Source organism: Anopheles funestus, chromosome X (assembly GCF_943734845.2).
Source record: "Anopheles funestus chromosome X, idAnoFuneDA-416_04, whole genome shotgun sequence".
Classification (NCBI taxonomy): Eukaryota; Metazoa; Arthropoda; class Insecta; order Diptera; family Culicidae; genus Anopheles; species Anopheles funestus.
In genome coordinates this window covers 12,685,355-12,711,106 of record NC_064597.1, presented here as the reverse complement: position 1 = coordinate 12,711,106, position 25,752 = coordinate 12,685,355, and the positions used below count along the sequence as shown (strand labels likewise).

Here is a 25,752-nt window from a genome sequence, read left to right as displayed (position 1 = left end):
GCATTACGGTAATCGCCACTTTTACAGCACACCTGTCCACCCAAAACACTCATACGAGTGGAATTGATGATAATCAAGACGGGAGACAAAAAAAAACCGCTAAACCAAAATACTTTTCATCTTGATACACTTGAAACGTTGGGGAGATGCTCTTTTGAGGTAGAATCATGTGGAGAAAGAGGTGATTTTTTGCGCATTAAAGATAGAAAGTATTTGCGATTCGGTTCCGAAGAACTATTACAAGCATTGAATCACATATGTGAAGGGTGATGAACTTGTCAAGCGGTTAGTGTTGACAAGTACCGCACGAGACTGCAACCCGCAAAGGATATCTAGAGTGGCGATCACGATCATTCAGGCTATATCTAGACCAGGGGTCTCCAAACTACCGCCAAACGAGGCCCTCCCGAAAGATCCCGAGATTGGCCCTCAGCTGCGGCTATTCCACTCAAAGCGGCCTGCCATCTAAAAAGCTTGGATGCCCCTAATCTCCCGTCTAGACGACGGGACTTGCTCTCTCACCTGAAGTTTTTGACTAGAGCAGACATGTCAAACATCCGGCCCACGAAAGAAGAACGAGAACATCGATTAATATCTGGCTTGGGTGAGATTTAGCTTGGAAAATTGAGGAATAGTTTGTGTATGTTGTGTGGGTACTGTTTTACACTTAAGAACGCTCTTGAATCCCTCTTGAAGTCCAAACAACTGTTGAATTTTATTTCCTTCTGACTTCTCCCTCCCTTCCCGACTGATATTGACCCGTAAGATAATTTTTGAGTTTGACTTCACTGGGCTAGAGGGAAACTGCATGCTGCTATTTGCTTTGAGCATTGATAGCAAATGTGAAAGAGATAGCTAAAATCAGTGAATAGTAAAGCTATTTCGTTCGTACTACTGTTACTACAAAATTCAAGATAACAGAGAGTATGCCTTGCACATGTTATTAAACCGTTTTCCATTTCCATCCATTTTATTTTCGCAAACGAAAACTAAAGACTTGAATTTTGAACCGCACGTCATTATTCTTGGGAAGAGTGGAAAAGTTAGCTTCATTTCACAAAATATCAGTTCAGTTATTAACAATCTGTTGTAAGTAATTAATTAACTGTTTACATATTACACGATTTTAAATTGAAAAACTTTCTCGTTACAATAAGCACGTGCTCCGACGAAACATTTCATTGTTTGTGAAATATTTCACGCAAGATTTCTGTTCCCGTTAGCTTTCGGGTTATGGCCGCCGCTTTCATTTTGCAAAAGCTTTCTGTGTATGCGGTTAGCTGTGTACACACATATACAACTGCTTGCAATATACACACCTGTCAATATGTACACCAACTGTAGACAGCTGATCGCTATGCAGCTATTGCCCAACAGTACTGTCATATGGTGGAATGTAAACTTTGGCAATCGAAAGGAAATCCGTAGGTGTGCAGAACGATAACAAACAACATCAATTAAAACACTCGCACACAGCGACGGTGGCATAATAAAACGATTTCTCCCCTTATGCCGCAGAGCCTGCCAGGAAGGCACCTTGTTCAAACAGTTCTCCGATAATGGCGCAGATACTTGGGTCCAATTTGTAGTGGAAACCGTGCGATCGGGCGGGTACAGCGCAATTTAGACGTGTACCGCACCTCAAGTAGTGAAGGTTGCCACAAGTTTGCTTCCTGCCCAGTCGACCAGCCATGGCCCGTCATCGTGCCGTACTGAGCGACGCGACATTTCACGTTGAAGTCAACGAGGCTGGCAGCAGACGATACCAGCAGGGCGGCAATGGTGTCGATGGTGGTGTGTTTAAAACGCCTCCGGAAGAGGATAAAATTGAGGTGCTGCAAGATGACGGCGCTGAGGAACAGCTGAGCAATGAGGTTGGACTGTTCACGCCCAAGGGCAATCCACTTGCCAGCCAGGAGGATCAATTTCAAGGTGTTAATGTTAGTTTCTCGCAGGTAAGTGATGTGTGATTGCAGAATGAAATAAAACCATTAGCATTTGCATTAAACCCCTTAAATAACTAATTGATGTTTCGGCATTGCAGAGCTTTCGGCGCTGGTCAAGCAACTTTGGACGAAGTGTGAAAAACAATAAACGCACCGTTTACAACAAAACCATTCGTTTGATGCCGTCTCGGATACAGAAAAGTAGGGACACAAAATAAGGGACTGTTTTGAAGGAACAATTATAATTGCTTCTTGCCTTTCTGTTACAGCGCTCTCGATCGATGGTGATCTGATAACGACCAGTGCGTCCGATGTGGACCACATCACGATGGAGCTGGGCCAGCGGGAGCAGCTGATGGAGGACAATCCGATCGCCGAACAGCTGCGCATCGAAACGATCAAATCGATTGCACACAAAATCTCCACCAAACGTCAGATCCGGGAGCAGCTTTCGCAAACGGTTAATCGGCGGGCGACACGTGCCAAATCGATCGGTCTTATCCGTCGGTACCGGTACACCGGCAAACTGTACGCGACACGTGCCGCCAAGCTGCTGAAAAGTTTCGTCACAAACTTTGAGCTGTTTTACGGCAGCATGAAACAGATCGAGGGACACTTCGGGAGCCGTATCAGTGCGTACTTTAAGTTCTTGCGGCGGCTGCTGGTGCTGAATCTGGTGCTGTTGCTCTTTATCGGTTCGTTCGTAATCTTTCCGCAGCTGCTGGCCGGCCACGACCCGGTTAGTCCCGTGCTGGACATTAACGCACGGCAGGACTTTCATCTGCGCGATCTGTTCACCGGTGAGGTATGTCTGGGGTTCGTTACAGTATGGTGGGTTGGGTACGCTATAAAACACCCTTATTGGTACTAGCTTTTCTCTGTTCATACGCTTTCATTACGTGAATGTTAGGATGCGTTTAAGCGGTAAGTTTTGTACACTATTTCATTTAGAAGTTTAAACAAACAATTACGAATCGGTAGAAGCGAAACCGAATGGTTAATAACTGTTTCACGTTCCATTGCAGGGTTATCTCAGCGAATCGGTGATGTACTACGGATCGTACAGCAATCGCTCGTTTACGCTCGTGCCCGGTACGGCTGAATACAGTCTACCGCATGCCTACTTTCTCACAATCACGGTACTGTCACTGGTGACGTTTGTCGTTGTATCGATCAGCATGGGCCGATCGTACCGGATCAGCTTTATCGAGTCGAGCGCAACGGTACAGAACATACTGACGCACAAGGTCGTCTGTTCGTGGGATTACGGCATCGCGAATGGGAAAGCTGCCCGCCTCAAACACACCACCATCCTGAACGAGCTTCGGGACTATCTGGCCCAACGTAACCGTGACCCATTCGTTCCCGGCCGATGGCACCGTTTACGACGCGAAGCACTACGCCTGGTAGTGCACGTGACCGTGCTGGCATTGATCAGTGCTGTTGCCGCCAGTTTGTGGGCACTGCTGGTACGTTTCGGCGAGACGGATCACTTTACCGCCTGGTCCGCACTGTACGTGACGGTCGTGTCGAACGTAACGATGGTTGCGTTCGGGTACGCTTGTCAGCTGCTCGGCCGGCTCGAACAGTACCGACAGGTGGCAACCCGGCTCAACATAAATCTGCTGCGCCACTTCCTGCTACAGCTAACAATAGTCGGTGTGCTGCTGGTATACTGGTTGACGCGTGCCCACAATGCCACCGGCTGCTGGGAAACACTCATCGGTCAGGAACTCTACCGACTGCTGGTGGTCGATTTCTTCATCTCGACCGTGCTGCTGTGTGCGATCAGAGGCGTACGGTATCTGCTGCACGTACACTACGGTCCGGTAAAAGGTGCGACACCACCGACCACTTCCCTTGGTCGCTATCTTACCCCACCACCGTTCTGCATCGAAACGCACAGCCTTGGGCTGGTGTACAATCAAACGTTGCTGTGGTTTGGTGTGCTGTTTGCTCCACTGCTTGTGCTGCTGGTTGCCCTGAAGCTGCTGCTCGTATTCTACATCAACAAGTTCGAGCTGATCTACCTGTGTCAACCGCCGGCCCGACTGTGGCGATCGAGTCAAACCCAAACACTCTTCCTCGTACTGGTGTTTGTGTCCCTGTTCGGTATACTGCTCACACACGGTTACATCATCATGCAGGTACCGGTTAGTGCTGGGTGTGGCCCATTCCGTGGCACCCAGTACATGTACCAGCTGTTCATGCAGGGCATCCTGAAACTACGCGAAGAGCATCTCTTTTGGCGTGTGTTCGTCTACATCACCAAACCGGCCATCATCGGTGGCGTACTGTTGACGATGGGTGTCGTTACGTACTATCTGCGTGCGAAATCACGCGCCCAGATTGCGAAAGTGAAGCTACTAAAGGAGCTGCTAGGGATGGAAGCGAAGGATAAAAAGTTTCTGCTCGCCAGCCTCAACAAGGTTGCGCACGGTAAGGACTGTACCGAGCAGCTTGACCGGATCGAGCTGGTTGGTGGTGGACGCATTAATGGACCGGCTGACAAATATTACACCGATCCCTGCGGTACCTGGCGGTATGAGGAAACGCCACGAAAGACCGGCAACAGCAACGAGCGACCAGTTTCGGTCTCCATGGGAAACGATGCAACCGGTAGCTGCTCCGGATATCAGCGTAAGTGTGCTTTCGCTTGGTTGTTTTGGCAAAGAATGTGCCATTAATGATTGTTTTTTTTTATGTCACCTCTCTCAGGATTCGAGGATGAGGAGCAGCTGCGCATGCGAAGAACCTAATACAGCAAGACACAGACAATACGCACCCCGGGGCGCTGGAATAATGTCTTCCAAAAAAAAAATGGTGACACCGATGACGCTTAATTTTATCCACCCGTGCTAGCTTCATTTATTTATTGAAATTTCTTTCTAGAACCAAATTTTTGATCAAATTATTTATTGAGCTTTAATTTATGTATGATATACGGAATCTTACGAATCGGTCAATGACGCTAATGCATCGGGCAAAGAAGCAATTGTTAAACGTGTCTTTAGCTTAGCTAGCTGTTTTCATCCTGTGTGTTAGTTTAGAGAGGCGAATATGTTTCAATTTCAATGGAAAGTTAAACACAAACCAGTACTATTAGAATCAGTTACCTCCTTTGTTCGCCTATCTCTGCATGATTCCGAAACTGCGAACACGACTACAATCATAGAGATCTTTTCCTTTTTTTAGTATGTATATATTCAACCACAGATTTCGTCGGAAGCTACCAAGAATTTGTTGGAGGCAAATCAACCACCGACCAAATCTTTAGTCTACGGCAGGTGCTCCAAAAATGCCGAGAGCACCAGATCTCTATGCAGGACCTGTTCATTAACTTTAGGGCGGCCTACGACACCACAGATTGGACCGAACTATGGGACACCATGCAGCAATACGGATTACCAGGGAAGCTGGTACGGCTATTGATGTCCACGATGGACAGGGTGCATTGCAAAGTGAGAGTGTCCACCGAGGTCTGAGGCAAGGGGACGAACTCTCCTGTTTGCTGTTTAACATAACTCTGGAAAATTTCATGCGAAGAACGGGCTTCGACATCCGTGGCACGATTTTCATGCGTTCTCTCCAATTTCTCTGCTTCGCGGATGACATCGACATCATCGACTGAAAGGCGAGGCCGATAGAGTTAGATTGAGGATCAATGCGACGAAGACAAAGAATCTGCTTGCCGGAGGCTTTGACCGTGATAGAGCCCGACTAGAGAGAGTATCAGTTGACGGCGACGATCTCGAGGTGGTAGAGGAGTGCTGCAACCTTGGTACGATCGTAACTTCGGACAACAACATGAGCAGCGAAATCCGAAGGCGCATTGTTCAGGGAAATCGTGACTGCTCCACGGCTCCACAAACTCCTGCGATCCAGAAGACTCCAGCTAAATACGAAATTCATGATATATTGCCCACTGATCTGGTCTGGTAGTTCTCTATGGGGAGTCCTGGAAACTAATAACGGAGAACGCCTATCTTTGGCGGTGTGTGCGAGCAGGGCGTGTGGAGAACGAGAATGAACCACGAGCTAGCTGAGCTGTTTGGCGGTGAAGATATCTTGACGGTTGTTAAAGCTGGAAGGATACGATGACTGGGGCATGTGATGAGGATGCTGGACTCATACCCCAGCAGGAAGGTAGAGGAGCCAAGCGAGCTCGTTGACTGGTTCAGGTGGAGTCGAACCTGTTGGAGATCAGATGCAGCCTTGAACCGAGTCTCCTACAAAATTATTGGAGAACTAGCCATGTCTTCGCGGAAGGAAGAAGAACAAGATATTCGAATAGCACATTTTAGTCATCAAGTATTAGCTTTGAAATGCACGTTGCAACACGAATTATTACTCATCTGCGTAGGTACGCCGATAACAAGGTTTATTTGCGCACTCAACAGTATATGCGCTGTTGATAAGCGATAAGTGTCAAGATGTTGAAGTTTCCCGCGTTTCCAACATTCGACAAATAAAACACGATCGAACACGTTTGTCGAACTGCTGGGCGAACGATATAACTTGCTACAGTTTTGATAACCATTGGGGTTTTCGGGAAGTCGGTGCCTGGGTGTTGTGTAGATTGCCAGCTTCCAGCGCACAACACGTAACAATGTATAATGGCGCGCGCCTTCGTCAACAGCGACATCATGCCGCCAGATTACATCAAGCATCTGTGTGATTTGCATATCGCAAAACAAATCAAAAGCACATTAAAGCAGGATATAGCAAAAAAAAACCCGCTCGCGGGTGTATGTGTTTCTATGTGCGCTGTGTTGTTTTTGGCCATTTCCAAGGCAACCCACGGTTACAGCACGGTTCGGGCCGGGTGCCACAATGCCGCACAAGCACTCCGTATACAAAGTGGTAAACAAATACCCTCTTTGCCCGTACGTCCCGCTCACGTGAGCCGCTCACCCGACGCTCAAAGGTGCGCGAGACTAAGAACGGAAACGGGGATAGGATTTGAACAAAAAGGGGGGGGGGGGGGAGGGGGGTGGAAAGGGAACAAAAAAAAGGTGTGATTCGCGCGACACGCAATGAACAGCAGGGTTAAAACTTTGTTAGGCGCCTTTGTGCACGCGTTCTATTAAAAGGTGCGATTGCATTCATGGTTTTGGCACTAGAGCGACCCACGTGGTAGCAGGCCAGGAGGCGTTAAATTTAAATATTTTTGAGAAAGTGTTCATATTTACATGACTTTGAAAAAAACTGTGATAAAAATGTGATATGTTTGAGATATTAAAAAAAAATTAAACTTCATTAACCAAATTTACACCCTCAAGTCTACAACCCGCATACTCGGGTATGCCATAGATTTTGTATGGCTAAAAGAACTTTTTCGTCTTAAAGCTGTAATCACTCAGACTGTATTGAATATTAAAATTTTTAATTTCGTACAAAGCTACATACATTAATTTTCTTTGTTTTGGCAAATAATTGGATTTTTTAATTTGTTTTTTATTGTTTTTCTTTTACTGTTTATAAATAAGTAGAAAAAATAGTAAAATTTCAATATGTCACACCGGTACGCACCGGAAATTACACAATTCGATCGTCTTTGGTCGTTTTAGTGTAACAGTACTATTTCAACACTCTTCTAAGCACCGAGAGTGCTCGATAAACCAACAGCTACTTATTCTAGGTGTTGTTCCGCTCTGTTTGCGCTCTGCGTATATACGTGCTGCTGTTGCTGTATGTTTGTATGTCTTGCGTGATGATATATGGTGCGGTGGGCCAACGCGTGCGCCTTCGCGTGTACACACACGTGTCACACTCCGGTTTTTTTTGCAAAACTGTTTGTGACCAAATATCAATCCCCGAATGCGGTGTGTGAAATGTATGATTACAGCAAACCGATTTGGATGCCGATGGGGTACGTGGAAGCGAGATGATTCAAAAAACCACGCATCAACACCGCCATGTATGCGTGTGTGTGTGTGTGTGATCGGGAATGGCATCGTGCACTAGAGGCGCAAGTGTTCAACCCGTAGGAATAAACGAGCCCCAGGCCCCATTCGCTCCATCACACACAGCCAGATGTTGTGGCCGTACCGGGAGCGCCGGGGGGGAGAGGGGGAGGGGGGTCGCGGTACGGTAGCGCCAACACACCAAGCGGGCGGGCCGTATGTATATGAATGCAGTACGAGTAGCAGCAGCAACCGCACCGACAGACGGACACATGAACGAGCACGCTAGTAAGCGCACGGAAGTCTCAGCAAGCAGCCGGGCCCCAAAACCGGAAAGTGATGAAGGTGAGAAGTCCAGCCATTGGGAAGCACTATTTGCAACACCCATTCCTTTTCAAACCCTCAAACATCTCAACTCACTTCCGCATGGATTGAGGGGGGCGTCGGGAGGGGTTGGGGGATGGAGACATGGATAGAGGGTAGCATACATTACAACCCAAAAAAACCCTAAAAACTCAAAAAAGCTCTCTAGCCTCAAATATATTTCGTTTGTTTTGATGATTTGCTCATTTTGGAGCTCTCTTGGGTAGTGTGCGTGTGTGTGCGTGTGTGCGTGTTTCGTTTCTTCTCTTCGGCATCTTCTCTACGTGCACCCACTGCCGACGTGTCCTTTCCTTTTTTTTTGTTCGGAAGCTGCCAAAAAAAAGCTCCATCCACGGTACGGACGTGGCTGTGAGTGGAAGTCATTTTGTACTGCATGAAGCACCACACCGAACGAAAACCCGATCAGTTAACTTCGATTGCAAATCCATCCATCAACCGAAAAGTACGCTTTATTCCAACAATCAAAAAGAGAGAGAGAGAAAAAAAAAACAAAATGCGGCATAAAATGGTGATGAAAGCGATACCAAAAAGGAACTCCAATTTAAGCTGCATTTCTGTGTGTTTGTGCGTGTGGCTCTGTGTGTGTGTGCGTGTGTGTGTAATCGTTTTTGGAACCCGTATTGTGCCCGTCAAGCACCTGCGAAAGTCTCGAAATTAATAGCTAGAACCAGAATAGGTGGGCTTAATGTTGTGATTACCAATACCAATTCGTCCATCAGCTGATAGTGCGTGGTACGCGCGCACAGTTGTACTTCACACAACCCTCTTTGTTGTTTGGATTGTTTGTTTATTGTTTGGTTGTTGTTTTTTTTGTGTCGCGTCTTTAATGAAGTTCAAATTCTTCTTCTGCGTATTTGGATACGTATGTCGCATACAGCTGTATGCATGCAGCTGCATACATGGAAATGTTGCGTGTTCGGGCCACAAACGACCTTGTGAAGTACGCAAAACCGATTTCACTGCATACTGCCAGTCTGCGAGTCGTAATAAAAAAAAGACAAAGGTTAAAGGGAACAGAATGAAATGTAAGGGCGAACACAAAAAAAAACTTGATGGGATGATTTACATCTTGAAATATGGCCATCATGTCGTTTAATAAAAATAAAAGGGACGATTTCTTCCTTATTACATTTTAATGCAAACAAAAAACCAGCATCTCATTCTTCGAGCTTGCAGCTGTAAATACATAAAGTTCAGCTTCGATTTCAGCCACCCCTTGTGATAAAGCATAGCCGGTTCAAGTGAAAGTACATTGCGATTCCAAACCAAAACAAAGAGCAACAAAAAGGAGAGCAAGATTTACGATGCGTTTGCCTGTGTATGGGTGGAAATGAGTATAAGATGAGAATAAGGGAATGATGCGTGGAACCGCTTGATGTGTAATAAATAAAACACTAAATACGAGTGAGAGAGAGAGAGAGAGAGAGAGAGAGAGGAAAAAAAAAGAGAACCCAGTCATGCAAAAGCGAGTTCATGCGGTCGAGTTTCTTTTGTTCTCATGGTCCCTAACGGGTCTGTTCGGAATCCACCGCGGAGTCCCGGAGGAAGACATTTAGCGACCACACGCACACACTCAAACCGGGTTGGTATATAAAGCCCGTCATCTATTAATAGATGAGATAATTTTTAGAAGAAAAAAATTAACCTCACTAAGCTTACGCATCAGCTCAATAAATCAGTTATGATTCAATCTTTCTCAGTATTATTTCTTAGTGAAAAAAAATATGAAAATAAAGAAAAGACAAGGGTTTTGTGATATCCATATGATTATAGTGAGAATATGAGAGAAAGATGATAAAACATTTACTAAAACATAACACACTACTCGAAAGATTGACAAACAACAGCAACAAAAAACCACCCGAGAAGATTTCGTGGAGCATAGAGAGCACGCAAAAAACCGGAGGCGAGAGCGCGGCTCCATGAAATATTCGCTCCGTATAACCATTCGTGCGGTACACGAATGAAGATGTGTAGTGAAAGGTGACGCAGTTCATCTCGGTACGGTACCCCGCTCCCTATCCATTCCCCGCAACGAAAAAAAAACGTCGCAGCTGGTGTGTTTCTCCAGCCCGAGAAAAGCAATGACTGACCGTCGCCAGCGGCAAGACGACACTTTGGCAACGGTCGCATTCGTGACCAGACGTCGTCACCGGTGGTTTGTGGAGCTAGTAAGCATATCCTTATCCCTTGGTAGCTGGTTCACGGACGGTTCTAGAAGGCCAACACCCCTCCTGGTGCGTAGAGAGGTTGTGAACCGTGTGAGGAGGGGAGAGAGGCGGAGGGAGGGGTGTTTTTGTTTTTCCTCCCACCGTGCGGTAACACTTCAAAGAATATTGCGCGAAGAAACGAAAACACACAATCAACCTGGCTTCCCATTCCCTGGTAAACGCTTCATCTCTCCACCAACTCCCTTCATCCCTCCCTGCAATCACACGGACCAGTGGGCAGCCGTTCGGTTTTTCGGGGTTTGTGGGTGAATGTTCCCTGCCGTTCAGACCATTTTGGCTGTTGCGGTTGGACGAAACCGTACGCCGGACACCAATGTCTTGGAAATCGATAAAATACTCCAACTTCGCTCAATTGCGTCGTCCAGTCCGGGTGACTCCATCGGTTTTCGGTGTCTGCTTTTTTGTTGTTGTCGTATCGCGTGTGTCCGAATGTGTTGTTCATTGCTTTCGCTTCTTCCAATCTTCTCTAGCTTTAGTGCACATTTTGCTGACCGTACACATTTGTTGCATTTCCAGTAGTCCAGCGTTCTGGAGGTATAGTGCGGGATATAAGTAACTCGCTAGCAAAAATTAAGGTGAACATAATACCCGGTGCTAATAGAGGTGTGTGCAAAACTCAGTGCAGAAAACAAAACGCTTTGGTGAAACCTGTTGCAGTTGTTCGTGGCAGTTCCTTCTGGACGTACCAGTACCCTTAGCGGTAATTGTCTAGTCTGCAAAAGTGAACCTTGGAACTGATACTCCAGGAAAACATCAGTAAGAGATCAACATTCATCCAGACGATGACCAGCACCAATGACTATAACTCGCGCAAGCGGTTCGCCTTCGATATCGACATGGAAATTGAGGCAGAAACAACGTCCAAACTTAAAGCAGGTATGTACACAACGCAACTCCTAAAAAACCTCCCCCAAAAAAAATTGCTCCAAAATGCATGACCTCAGTGTGGAAGAATTTTTCACCTAACCTCAAACTACGCTGGTACAACTTTGGCACAATGCCCTTCCTTTGGACTCCGCTTTGGGGATGTGAAAAATTTACCGAAAACAACAAAAAAACCACTCCAACCTCAGGCTGAAAATAAAAATTCGTCAAGTTTTGCGACCATACGTTCGCCTCCAGCACCGAGGCGAGGGATACCGTGCACACAATCCTACCTCACCTGCAATCGATTCGGCATTCGATTTGCTAATTAAATTGATTGACCATTTGGACGAAATAATGGGGACAAGCGTTGGTTGTGGTGTCCCCCCATGCGCAAGGTAATGGCTAGCCGGTGTATACCCGATGTCGTCCGACATCCGAAGTGCTTTGTTCTGTAGGGTTCGGGAGCTAAATTTAGGAATGGTTTGGGGGGGTTCGTCGTCAGGTTCTTTGAATTGCTATTGACCCAAAACATTCCAACGATATTTGTACAGCGGGAAGAGGGACCGGTTCCAAAATGACACACCTCAATCCAGCTGACATCGGTCGGTTTCGAGGCGGCTATCTTATCGGCCTTTAAAGTCGAACCTATAGTCCCGCAAGCAGCCGTACGTAAGCATTTTTTTGGAAGCGACCGACCCTAAAGGTGGGCCCGCTTCACGTGCCTGTGTCAATATGCAAGCCGGGCCTGGAAATTGGACATCAAGCTAGAGGGTGTCCGGGTATCGGTTCGAAACGAAATAAAAAGGTCAATAGGGCCGTTAATCAAGCCATAACGTATCGGACGGTGTGGAATGTTGGCGGTGTTGTAACCTATCCCACAGAGAGACCACTGGTCGATTGGTTGAAGACTTGCGGCATTTCTAGTGCTCCGGTAGCTTTTAATTTCGATTATTCCATCGCCGACAGCAAGGGGCTTCATTATCACCAGCCAACCTTCATTTGAATAACCTACCTGAGGTAGGTGTCTGATGGGTGCTAGGAGAACCTCATTTACATAGTGACACTTTCTCCTCAGCACATCTTGAACGTTATTAGCCAGAATTAGAGGTCTATTAATTCAATTTCTTGAAGACAGATCACCTTGGACATTAGAGGAACAAAGAAGAGTACATCTTTTTTCTTCTTCCCAGTTCAGTTCGTTGACGTACATCATCCATAGCTGCATCGTTAACTACCCTGTTGATATTACAATTAAGATTTATACTCAATTCCTTGTACCCAATAAGGGCACCGAAATGGAAGTAAAAGTAAATCACAACTCCGCCTTAATACTTCAAGAATTAGAAGGTCCTCGCCCATATACGGATCAGCGAAGCGTATCTCCAACACACAATCAGAGCGGTATGTTCTGTTTGTTTTTTCGTTGTTGTTTTGTGTGGACATCAACTCGAATAAAATAATTTCTACCCATGTTGAGAGTACCAAGAACTATGTGCGTCAAGCACGATGCAATTATCAACCGACGGAATGCGTGCTGTTAAGCCGCTCACGTCGTCTCCATTTGTCACGCTTAGATGACGCTTGGCAAACGTTCAATTGGGATGGTTGAAATATATGTACGTATAAATATATACTTATATCAACCCCACAGTACATTAATTAGCATCTAGGCGTGGAATCTATCCCATCAGGATGATCCTCGATATCACCGTCCCCAAACCATATGTGCACCAGAGTCGCCCTTGTGTATTTTTTTTTGTTTTTCGAATAGGGTGAAAAATTCCACCCTCGTGCCAAAAACGGATAACAACAAGCAAAAAAAAAAACAGCGATGCCCACTGCCGGTACGGCTTAATTGTTACCGATCGGTGTGTTTCTGTTCCCGCGCGTGACGTGCCTAAGCATGATTAATCTAGAACCGTTTCCGATGCATCATTAATTAGCGCGAAGCGAATCGATGCGCGAGCTTACATGTCCGGCTTAGCCGGGTAACAGTAACGATATTTTGGAATTCGCTTGATCGAGCAAAACAAAACAAAAAAGAAATAAAACCCCGTAACGATGTGGACCGTTGCGAATGACCTTCACGATTCCATTTTTTTTTTGCTGGTCTTTTTGCCTGTCCGACATGGTTTGAAATGTCGCTACGGGAATGTCAAACCGTTTTAGACGGGTATTCGTTTTACTACCATTTGGTAGAGTTTTGCGCGTAGCAAAACACTGCTAGAAACCGATTAATTGATGATGAAATTTAATACGCTCGTGGTGAATTGTTATTTTCCACCAAAAATATACTATGCGCTCCCGAAGAACATCAGCGCACGGACGCTTAAAGGTGTGATGAACATGAGTGGATACGGCAAATTGAAAGTGATGTCTAAACCTGAAGCATCAAATTACACCGCACACTGCTGTTGATTGTCACAAGACGAGCAAGACGTGGATTTTTTTTTTGGTATGATGGCGAGCTAGACATGAAGAGGTATCCGCAACACATTGTTGCAGTACCGATATCACCTGCCCTGTGTATATTTGCAAGACGTTGGTGATGTGTTCTAAAAACAAAAACATTCGATACACCTATCTTACATCCAGCTGCACCCTCCGTACATGACTCATGGGATATCCGCCCGGCATTTGGCGCATTCGCGGCAAGCAAGACGCTCCTGTGTTACCATGGAGAGTATGATGACAGTTGCCGGAAGTTATCCACATTTAGATTCGCCAGTCCTTTTTAACGCTCAAAATTCGTCGACAGACATGCAGGCATGAAGCCGTCCGACGGTATTGAAGAAGAGTGCAAGGGTGGAGGACCAAAAATGACAACAAATTAGTTTACCAACTAAGCACGCCGGTTGGTGGCCTGGTTTCGTTCAGCGTAAACAACCACTCACCTCCTCCCTTTCGCATCTATCCGTCCGTTCGTAGCTCGCTTTCAAACACATACTCATGCAAAAAGAAGCAACAACACTGTACATTAAGATATTCGCGAGAGATCGCAATTCGCAACAAACCAGCAAACACTAGACAACAAAAGATGCGACGTCGGGATGTGTGCTGTTTATTTCTTTGTTCGTAAGTAGATCAGCTTGTCGTCGGACAAGGTATGAAAACAGACGCTGTGTCGTGTAAGGTTCCAACCGGAAAGCAGGACAACATTACGGAATAGTCAACTCCATCATCAGCGGTGGATAGGGCGCCTTGGAGGCCGTAGACGGAATAGCTATTGGGGGGACCTGAGCTTGAGTTTTGAGGCGCCTTGGATGCCGTAGACGGAATAGCTACTGAGGAGCCTGAGCTTGAGTTGTGAGCTTGAACTTTGAGACAAACTTTTTTTGAGCCTTACATGAAATACGAAGACGGAATAGCTATTGGGAGGACCTGAGCTTGAGTTTTGAGGCGCCTTGGATGCCGTAGACGGAATAGCTACTGAGGGGACCTGAGCTTGAGTTTTGAGCTTGAACTTTGAGACAAACTTTTTTTTGAGCCTTACATGAAATACGCGGCCCGGTGGTGTATGTGATAAAAAACGCCGGTCCACACGACAGGACCGGCTTCAAATCCCATCCGGATCGTCCCCCGACTGTCTATCCTGCTACGTGGTAAAAATAAGTCTAGTAAGCCAGAAATGCCCAGCGCAACCTGTTAGGTCGTTAAAGCGAAGAAGAGAGATGAAATACAAGACATTTAGCATCGCCGCCTCACGGCTGTCAGACACTGTCCTATCAATTACCTCTATTAAAAATCTTACTTCTAATTGAATGTTGTTTACTTACCTTGGTAAACGATAGTTTGATAGATTTTCGGCGCCAAAAATAACCAACACTTGCATTTGTGCACAAAGACACATACACACTTAGTGCACTTTGACACATTTCAAACAACACACTTGACTACAATGGCCACATTTTTTAGTACACGATGAAATCAGAAAATAGAAAATCAGAAATAAGCAGAAAGCTAGTTGAGAAATGGACATATATATATTTTTTTTTCAACAAAAAAAACACCAAAACTTGCATTTTTAATGCAATTTAAAAGCATTTTAACACATTTTAATGCGCTTTAAAAACGTATTAGCTCATTGAAACATGAACATCACTCAAGCTAACATGGAGGTTATGATCAAAAAACAAGTTTATGCCATGGTTTTAAGATTAAACTCTTTGGCACAATTACACCACACAACACAAATGCAAATAATTTTCAAGTTTAGTACACGCATAGTAACACGCACTAATTTTAAAATTCCTTCGCTCTCACACACAACGATAACTTAGAACGTAGGAGTAAGAACGCAAGCACCTGCCTGTGCAGGTAAGCGAAAGATCGAACAAATCGTGTTATCGCTTCACCACTACCAACACGACTACCGGTAGCGGAGCATTGATGGATAGAACAGTCCGGCATTGATGTTTTGTGAAGTGTCAAAAGAGTTCAAACAGGTCAAAAGAGACAAACGCACTACCTCGTTACACCTGCACATAGCGTCTTTCACTTTGTTCAATCGTTTTTTCGAGCTTTGTACAGTCTTTTACTTGCAAAAGAAATCTCAAATGGGTTTAAAATGCAATCAGCGATGAAAATTTTGCATTTGCTTTTGGAAGATAAAACAGTTTGTGATTTTGGGGCCAATTTTCTTTTAAACAATGGCCTTCTTCTTTCACTTACACTTGCACTAACACGAGAGGTGACGCTGACACAACCCAAGCCGACGCCGGCAACAATTTAAACACGTGCCAAACAAATCTTCACTGTTTTAATACACAAATTGTTGTTACTAAACATTCTTTAAATGTCATAAAATTCTCATCACCAAAGGACGCCACTTTTTGGCACAAACCGCATTGTATCGAAAGCTTTTTTTTTGCATAACTTACGCGTATTGCTGCCCGATCGCTACTGATCCTAATTTCTCCTTATCTCACGATCGTTATTGAACATCTCTTTGTCTCTCTCCATCAAATCCGTTCTTACAATTATGGCATATTTTCTATGGCATAATAACATAAAATAATATTGTTGTGATTAGTAGGAAAACGCTTTAAAGATGCATTGATTCGATCATGAGACAATGAATTAGTTCGAAAACGGAGTCCCTTTCCCATACCACCGTGTGGCTAGGAGCAAGGTTTTCTTCTGCTACCAACATTCATTCCCATTTCCGTTCTTCGAGGCCCCCCCCAAACCGGCGAGGGTCTAAGCGACCGCGTATTTGGTCTCCAAGTTAGATTCACTGACTCCATCTCAAGCGAATACCCTTCGACGACATCGAACGGATGTCTTTCATAGTTTCAGTTCATTCATAAAATCGCCTCCTCACTGATAGTCGTATTTTGGTGCTATTTTTGCCGGATACATAGACTACAACACAAGCAACCACGGATTGTTGGTAGAACCTCATCAAAACATATGATACATTATGACCTCCTTTTTTCTTGCTGGCCTGCACCGTACACCGTGAGAGTCGCATCGCAATTCTGGCAGGAGAATGTTTTATCAATAACTCCTAGCACTGGTACAAACCGGCAAGCCGCGTGTGTCACGTTATTTATACTGCTGGAAGCCTTTGCGAAGAGTGCCGAAGGGGTGAAGTCCCCAACAACTGGCCAGCTAGGCGTTAGAGCATACGCGAAGGTACGCGAAAACCGAACTCCGAGTTTCGATGACTCGATTTTGGTGCATCTACCAGTAGGGGTTAGCAGTTCCCACTGGTCGCGTATCATCAGTATGGCGTGCGAAGAATTTTGGAGAGGTACTCTCCGGAGGCAACATTCGTACCGTTGGTACCGATTTCGTACTCGGTAGTACGTAGACATACACCTTCACCAGTTTTCTGTCACATCTCACGATCCGGCCACTCATCGGTACTGGGAGAAATATGTGCTCCAGCACACAGGTAGCCTGTCTGCTACTGCTAGTCGCATCGTACGGGCGATTAGCTGCTGGCCAGATTACGTAAAAAAAGCGGTGCTGACACTAGCAGCTACCGGGTGCCTATTTGCATTTCAGCGCAGGGTAGTGGCGGAAGATGTGTCTCGGAAACGAATTGCCCATACTGATAAGTGGACTTGGATAGTTGCAAACACACGTGCACGGTGTACGCTTCTCAAACAAAATGGCTTTTGTGCGCCCGGCTGTGTGAGGAAGATGCGGCCTCGGGGAAAGTTCTGCCTCACACCTCACCTCACACATGCCCCACACCGTCCGCAGAAAAAGAAGGGGGTCGTTTTTGTGCTCAGAGATTGGTCGATCTAGATACCTTCAATCGCCGCACAAAGATAAGCCGGTGAGATCCGACCTGTGTGTGCAATACGGTGCTCCATCCAACAAACAGGGTGATAATAAAATTATCTTATCGACGCTAATTGCGCGTGTGCGATCGCCGCCTACCAACAGAACCAGTTGGTCAGTAACGGTCAGTCGTTTGGTCGGACGGTGCAACAAGCGTTGGAGCTGTTGGAGAAATTAGACGACTCCGGGATTATAACCAGAACACCGCCAAACCGTGTACCAAAGTGGTTCAAATACAGTGCGCGTGTGAGCGAGGAGTCACTCTGACTAGCCGGCCGTATCTAGCAACTCAGTTCGGACGGTTCAGACCGTTTTTTTTTCACGTCAAACCGACCATCCGTCCTCCACATCTACCGCTGGGGACCCCGCTTTTACCAGTAACCAGGGTGGTGGGACGAAAACACGAGACACAACGCGGCGGGGAGGACACGAGATCTAAATTTAGTGCTTCGCACCCGAGTAACCTCCAACGGATCGGACTCTCCCGCTGTATCTGTTTGTGTCTTACCCCATCGTAACACTTGGTTCCTGTGCCTGGTCATTGGCACCGAACCAGCTCTCTCGGTTTTGCGCCCCTATACAAACACATCCGTGGCCGTAAAGGGACTATACTGTGTGACGCCCCAGCATCATCTCCCACGATAAAAACAAAAAAAACACACAAATCTTCCCGAATCGTCTTGTTTGTGGATCAGTTTTTGCGTGCTCACGAAACCGGCGCACACGGGATCGGACGGGTTTCAGTAGTAGTCCGCATGCCAGTCCGGTCTGGTTGTGATTATTTGTTCGCGTTAAGATCTTCCGCCCAGTACGGTGTGTCAGCGAGATATTGGTGACCCATTGCGTTAGGTACCGTAGCGTACCGCGTCCATCTTGCTGAAAGCAAGCGAACGACACAGTAAAGTGTTTGTGTATTTGCTTTGTTTGCTTTGGCACGGTTGCTCGACCCGTCACTTCCGGCACATTGACACTGACACGGTAATATTCCGTCGATCTGCCATCAACAGTTCCAGGTTTTTGGGAGTGTTTGTTGTGTGCGTGTGTGAGTTTGTGGTAATAGATATTCATATTCAGGTGTAAGAAAGGCAGATCAGAAACAGCAGAAATGAGTGCCCGTGGCGTACTGCTCAAGTGTGATATGAACTCATCCTTCGATCAACCGGATCCGGCGATCATCATGTCACCACGATCACCCGCCATCCTGCTCAACGATTACTTCTCACCGGAAGGTTAGTTGTTGGTGCTAGTGTATGCGTGACTATCTTGGGGGCGTGTACGCCACTATAGTAGATCTTTAGCCGAAACAGAGTTTCCTCCGGCACTGATGCTAATGATCTCCGAAAAAATCACAGAAATAGTACGTAAAGTAGCTCAGAAAAAGTAAGAGAGAGAGAGTGAGAAAGAATATGGCATAAATGTCAAGAAAATGAAAGTGGTAATAAACCACAGGTTATTACCCATAGCTCATGCTTTTAACGTGTTACAGTATCATCCGCGGGGCATCGACTCTTCGGCAAAACAAAATGGTACGAAACACATTTCATAATGGCCTCAACAATCGTGTTCTACAGCCAACTCGAGTGCCTATGGTGGGTCTTACTGATTTCCCTATCAGGAAGTACCTATCTAGCTGTAATGCTTCACCCTGCGACTCCTTTACAACGTTTGCGCTTGACGCATACTGACACAGTATGTATGCGTATACCCATACCATCCTAATCAGAAGACCCAAACGGACTTCTTATCAACGATGCTCACTACGTGCTCATCTCTATCGCTCAACCATCCTGTTTGCCTTCGCCGATTACTGCGTCGGCAGTGCATGGAACAGAGGAGGGCGCAGACATTGGAAATATAGCCGACTGGCGGCTGCCAACACTTCATCACAGCACGATCGAACGCGGTGATTTGTTTGGCCGTTGATCAAACACGTCTACGATTCTATCGATCCCGACTGATCCGCACTCTTGCGGAGCGTACCAGTCCATTGCGAACTGTTGATGTTACCGGACGTGTGTGTGTTTTTTTTATTACGAATAGTGTTATTTTTCCTTTTCGGCAATGTACCGCAAACGGGAAATTAATTTTAACAAGCAAGATTCGCGCACCTTACTACAGGTGCTGGAGGATCAGAAAATTATGGAAACGATGAAACAGTCGCGCTTGGCAGCGGATGCAAAGGCAACGTTTTCGCTTGCACCGTTGTCGCTGGATGATGTCGAAGATATTGGAGTTGAGGGTACGCACAATGTTTTGGGTCCTGTTTTTTTTACCCTGGAGATACTGTGTAGTGGTTCTTATCTTGCAGGTTATACTCATATCGTTGCTCTTGTTTCATCCACAGTACAGGGCAATGAGTCTCCGGCAGGTCATGCGGGAGGTGGCGGCGGTGGAGGAGGAGGAGTTGGAGGCGGCGGTGGAGTGCTAAGCGGAGCGCTTAGCCTATCCCAGGAGGATATTGTTGGTGTGCTGCCCAATGAAATATCGGCCCCGTACGAAGTTCCACAGTTCCCGATCGAGCAGATCGAGAAGAAGCTTCAGCTTCAACGACAGCTAAACGCCAAGTAAGTATTGAGAAAAAAAAATAGAGTTGTGACAGCATTACGCAACACCGTTTACCTGCTGGAAGGAATGGACGCCCGTAATCAGCAATCGGTGTCGTCCAATCTTAGGTGTCGAACCTAAGATGAGCGATGGCGATTTTGCGTTCACCGCAACCGGGAAGCCATTGCATGCGATGGCGTTTCATTTTTAGCTCGGCACGTGTCCAGGCAGGCTGTCAGTATGCCGGGATAGGGAAAGTAACTGTCGCGTTACGGCATATTCTCGGGTGTAGATATACTCCTTGCCTATTACTGCGTTTCATCATCGTTTCCACCAAACTCCCAAGCACGGAGTTTCCCCTAGTGACGATTTGAGTGGCAGCTGAGTATGACCGCACGCAAACACAGACGGGCCCACCTGCCAATCCTCATTGGCGTGCGGAAGGACTAGCTCGCATTCGGAAGTAGAATGTGTCATTATGATGCGTTGGTGTTGTTTTTGGCTCATTTTTGGTTGCTACTGTTGTTGGTTTGCTGGTCCCCTCCCCCAAAATGGGCAAGGTGGACACTTAATCCAATTTAAACTACACGAGCTCCAAGAACACGGACGGTACCAGCTCCATGCAGCAGTACGAAGTGTCTATTCGGTCGTGCAGGACCATTCCAGGGAGGTCTCTAGTAGCTGACACCACTTTGCCAAACGTTGCCAATGTTGGGCAGTGCTATCGATACGAAAAAATGGCTGTCCGAAAGGGATCTGCTTAGGTTCGGTGTATGCTATTGCTGTTCTACTTGTTGGAGAGATCTTCCAGAATGTCCTACATAGATAGATTATAGCTCTGGATCTTAGTGGAAAATCACTTCGAGTGGAGTGGCAGATTTAGCGGGAAGCCTCTTACTCACTTCATCAGCCTACTGATAAGCATCATGCAATACACAAATGGGCTGCACGGTGAGCCCGAAGCGATAACGGCGCATCCAGTATCGTCACCTTCAGCATCGCCGCACCACATCAGTTCGCTTCAACCGACACGGATAACGGGCCCCTACATCCTTGTCAGCAAGAAACTTCTGCCTTGTTTACTTGTATGTGGTTAGTTTGTGTGCATGCGTGTGCGTGTGTGTGTCGGAGTATATTCCTGCAATTCTATACGCATTTCTATTTTTGCATCGCCAACTTTCGCTCGACTGAGCCCTTGGTGCTGATAGCTTCCGACGCAATTACCGGAGTGGTGCTGATAATTAGTGAATTGGAAAATCGATTGACCGATCAATTAACCAATCGATCCGTGACTGTTGAGAGCTAATACACCGTTTATGTTCCATCCCCTTCCTTTCCTTCCTCCTACGGCTCGTTCGATTAATCTGCTTGGTGATGAAGGTGACGCTGGAACAGTATCGCTCTCAGTGCTGCCGTACAGCTCGATTCGTGCAGTTCATCCCGTGCATCCTTCGTGATCTCCGACAGTAGTTAAATTTTCTTCTGGTATTGACCATCTCTTTCCCCCTCTCTCTCTCTCTATATCTGTTTCGATCTTCCAACTCTCAGAGTAATGGAGCAAGATCGGCACTCGATTGCGCCGGAAGTACATCCGGACGAGCAGCTACCGTTCGACGAACATGACTTCGTTGCCCACTTCCAGCGAGTGTCGATCTCGGGCGAGGACACCAGCGGCGTACCGTTGGACGATCTCGAACGGGCCTCCACGTTGCTGGTAAAGGCGCTGGAGCTACGCGAGAAGTATATGCGCAACTCGCACCAATGCTTTCCGCAGACGACGGCACGCTTCCTGAAGTCGACACATTCAAGTACGATCACGCACCAGGAACGTAAATCCATCGCTGGTAAGTAATTCCTTGTGGCCCAAAGGTTCCCGTAGACAACTAAAACATAAAACAAACTTTTCAAACCTACAGCAAAACTATTCTACACTTAGTTATTTCAAGCGCGTAGTACTCTATTTGGCAACACACTGTTCTATTCCCTGTATTCCCTGTTCGAGTAGGTTTTTTCAACTACTTATTCAATACCTTCCTTTTTTACGTTTTACTCTACTGCTTTATCTATTTTTCCTTTTTCTTTTTTTGTATATCTATTTTTTATTCTTTTTTTTTTCAACATGCGCACACTTCTGCCCCTGCGCTACGTACAATATACGTCACCTTCTTAATGTGTGCACCCCTTTCGTGACTTTTTTTGCGGTTTCTTTCACCGTACTGGTTAGTTGTTGTATATTTTTACCTTTTTTGTTCCTATTTTTTATTTCCTTTCTTGTTGTCAAGCTACTTTTTCCTCATGTTTTGTTTTCTTTATCTATTCTCCTTACTTTTTTTCTAGTTTTGTTTAGATGTTGAAATATGTTCGTGTTTGGGTTGTTTTTTTTTTCTTTAATTTTTGTTTTTGATCATTTAAATTTCTCTCTGTTTTCTGTTCCTGCCTAACATACTCGTTTTGCCCGTTTTGTTTTCTGTTTTCTGCCATCTCTCTTCTGAACGGTTTATACATTTCCATTGGTATCGTTTACTTTTTCTATTTGCTTTCCCATCGTGGTATAATGATGGATTGATAGCACTGCTAAATGCACTATATCCCGAACATTGAACCCGATTTGGCAATTGGCAATTTGTTGGAAGTTGGCAATCCGACACAACTACAACACCCTATCCCATTTCGGATTCTAGTGCTGTATAAGCCCTGCACCTAACAGTTCCATCGTTGTGTTTTGTTGTTGATCTGGTTGATGTATAGCGACATCATGGTAGTTCTCGCAAGTCAGTGTAATACGGTAGTTATACAATAGCCTGTTGTTTTTTTATAGTGCTGTAATCTAATCGCTCGTAAAACGTGTGAGCATCCATGATAAGACACGTGAAGAGAATGAGTGCCATGAGAGAATGCGATAGTAAACCCCCCGTGTGAATGTGCGCAGCTGATCAGCTCCATCAGTGCAATGAGATTCGTGCAGATGGTGTTGACCATTTACTGATAGCTGTCGACTTAGCGTGCCTTGTGGCTATGCTGCGCTACGCCGAATGATATTACATTATTTAAAATTAATGTTGTTTTCTTTTTTGCTTCTTTCCCTTTTTTATCAAAAATTGCACCTTCCGTGCTCATCTTCGCAGACCATCCAGTGAATCCGCCCCAGAGCACTCAGTCACCGTGGGTCGTGGAAATACCGGAGGATCTGAATTACAGCATCCGACCGGTTAACGGGGTGTTTGAGGTGTTCCCAACCACAGACACAACGGAACCGCTTCCCTACCATTACACACGTCTGCCCGACTTTGTACAGGACATGCAGATGATGTGTTCGATGATTGCGGACGGGCCGCTCAAATCATTCTGCTACCGCCGGCTCAGCTACTTGTACTCCAAGTTTCAGCTGCACGTCCTGTTGAACGAACTGCGTGAGCTTGCATCGCAGAAGGCGGTACCGCACCGTGACTTCTATAACATCCGCAAGGTGGACACGCACATCCATGCGGCCAGCTGCATGAACCAGAAGCATTTGCTACGCTTCATCAAGAAGACGCTGAAAAATAGTGCGGACGAGGTGGTGACGGTTACCAAGGGTACACCGATGACACTCGCGCAGGTCTTTCAGTCGATGAATCTGACCACGTACGATCTGACCGTGGACATGCTGGATGTGCATGCCGACCGTAACACCTTCCATCGGTTCGACAAATTCAACGCAAAGTACAATCCGATCGGTGAGTCGCGATTGCGCGAGGTCTTCCTCAAGACGGACAACTACCTGAACGGCAAGTACTTTGCGAACATTATCAAGGAGGTAGCGAGCGATTTCGAGGAAAGCAAGTACCAGAATGCCGAGCTGCGACTATCAATCTACGGCAAATCGCCGGACGAATGGTACAAGTTGGCCAAGTGGGCAATTGACGGTAACGTGTACTCGGACAACATCCGCTGGTTGATACAGATACCGCGTCTCTAGTAAGTTAGGCTTACCTAGCACGGTTTGGTGTCTCCCCCTTCTAATCTGGTTTTGTTTCGCTTCACAGTGATATCTTTAAGACGAATCAACTGATGACCTCGTTCCAGCAGATTCTGGACAACGTGTTCAAACCCCTGTTCGAGGCGACCAACAACCCGAGCAAACATCCGGAAATACACACCTTCCTGCAGTACGTGATCGGGTTCGACTCGGTAGACGATGAGTCGAAGCCGGAGAACCCACTGTTCGATGGGGATGTGACACCGCCGGCCCAGTGGACGGACGAGGAGAATCCACCGTACGCCTACTACATTTACTACATGTACGCGAACATGACCGTACTGAACCATTTTCGGGCGGCACGCGGCATGAACACGTTCGTGCTACGGCCGCACTGTGGTGAGGCCGGCCCGGTACAGCATCTCGTCTGCGGCTACCTGATGGCGGAGAACATCTCGCACGGTTTGCTGCTGCGCAAGGTGCCGGTACTGCAGTATCTTTACTATCTCGCACAGATTGGTATTGCGATGTCACCGCTATCAAACAACTCACTGTTTCTGAACTATGATCGCAATCCGTTCCCGGAGTATCTAGCCCGTGGGCTGGTCGTATCGCTCTCCACTGACGATCCGCTCCAGTTTCACTACACCAAGGTAACGTCAACTGTCAACCTCCTCGAAAGTCAGTAGAGTGGCTTCTATTAATCTTTCTGTGTGTGTTTGTGTGCGTTTGCCCACCAGGAACCACTGATGGAGGAGTACAGCATTGCAGCACAGGTGTGGAAGCTTAGCTCGTGCGATATGTGCGAACTGGCACGGAACAGTGTGCTTATGTCTGGGTTCCCGCACAAGATGAAACAGCACTGGCTTGGACCGAACTATACGCGTGAAGGTGTGGCCGGTAACGACATTACCCGCACGAACGTCCCGGACATACGGGTCGCCTTCCGGTACGAGTCACTGCTAGACGAGCTGGCCAATATCTTCAAGGTGAACAATGAGCAAAAGATGCAGTACGCCGCACAACAGTAAAATCACACCAAGAAAACGCACATTCGCTGGCTCCCGTCCTTTCTATCCGTTGCGCATTCTCTCTTTTCTCTTTCTATATCTCTCTGTCTCTCTCTCTTTACAACTCGTTCTATTAAGCCCCACTTGGGCCTTTTTATTCAACTGTTTGCGGCGGGCTGTGACGGTGTTGTGCGTGTATGTACAAGGACTATCGTTGTGATAACATGGTACACCTCCACGGCTTATATCGATGGTTTCATGCGTTTCTTGTGACTGTGTGTGTGTGTGCGCGTGCTCATTGTTCTTTTTTCATCTTCTTGTTCTTGTTGCGAGAGCCTTCATACTAGACCAAACCAATGGCTCTTTTAAAGCTGGTACGTTCGTTAAGCTACGGATGAAATTGGACAACCTCCGTTTCCAGGTTAGGGAGGCCACTGTCGGTCTCCGTCGCCGTTTCCTTTTCCGCTAGCAATCGGGTCGACAACTCTCATTAATTGTAATTTTCAATAAAAAAAAACCAAATCATTAGGAACCAATCGCAAATGAAATAGAAACAAACACACATATTATATAGCAGTTAATAAAGATAAACTATTTATATATAAATCTATA

The 25,752-nt window shown here is 46.3% G+C and overlaps 2 protein-coding genes across 7 annotated transcripts; both read left to right on the top strand.

Annotated features, from left to right (window-relative positions):
- The first annotated feature begins 1,299 nt into the window (after positions 1–1,299).
- Positions 1,300–5,061, top strand: LOC125769954 (transmembrane channel-like protein 3). The gene is made up of 5 exons (XM_049439048.1): positions 1,300–1,955; positions 2,045–2,147; positions 2,216–2,751; positions 2,972–4,586; positions 4,665–5,061. The coding sequence occupies exons 1-5, from the start codon at positions 1,692–1,694 to the stop codon at positions 4,703–4,705; spliced, it is 2,559 nt and encodes an 852-aa protein (XP_049295005.1). The 5' UTR covers positions 1,300–1,691; the 3' UTR covers positions 4,706–5,061.
- Positions 5,062–8,081: 3,020 nt separating this feature from the next.
- Positions 8,082–25,750, top strand: LOC125769964 (AMP deaminase 2). Of its 6 annotated transcripts, none has more exons than XM_049439088.1 (7): positions 8,082–8,197; positions 10,938–11,343; positions 19,973–20,192; positions 21,721–22,016; positions 23,298–24,129; positions 24,198–24,783; positions 24,871–25,750. In XM_049439088.1, exons 2-7 carry the CDS (start codon positions 11,250–11,252, stop codon positions 25,159–25,161), a joined length of 2,319 nt encoding a protein of 772 aa, XP_049295045.1. In that variant the 5' UTR covers positions 8,082–8,197; positions 10,938–11,249; the 3' UTR covers positions 25,162–25,750. The 6 variants fall into 6 exon arrangements, with proteins under 6 accessions (XP_049295045.1, XP_049295061.1, XP_049295053.1 ...); XM_049439104.1 differs by having other exon boundaries at positions 8,092–8,197; positions 10,987–11,343; XM_049439096.1 differs by having other exon boundaries at positions 8,093–8,197; positions 10,984–11,343.
- Positions 25,751–25,752: the final 2 nt, after the last annotated feature.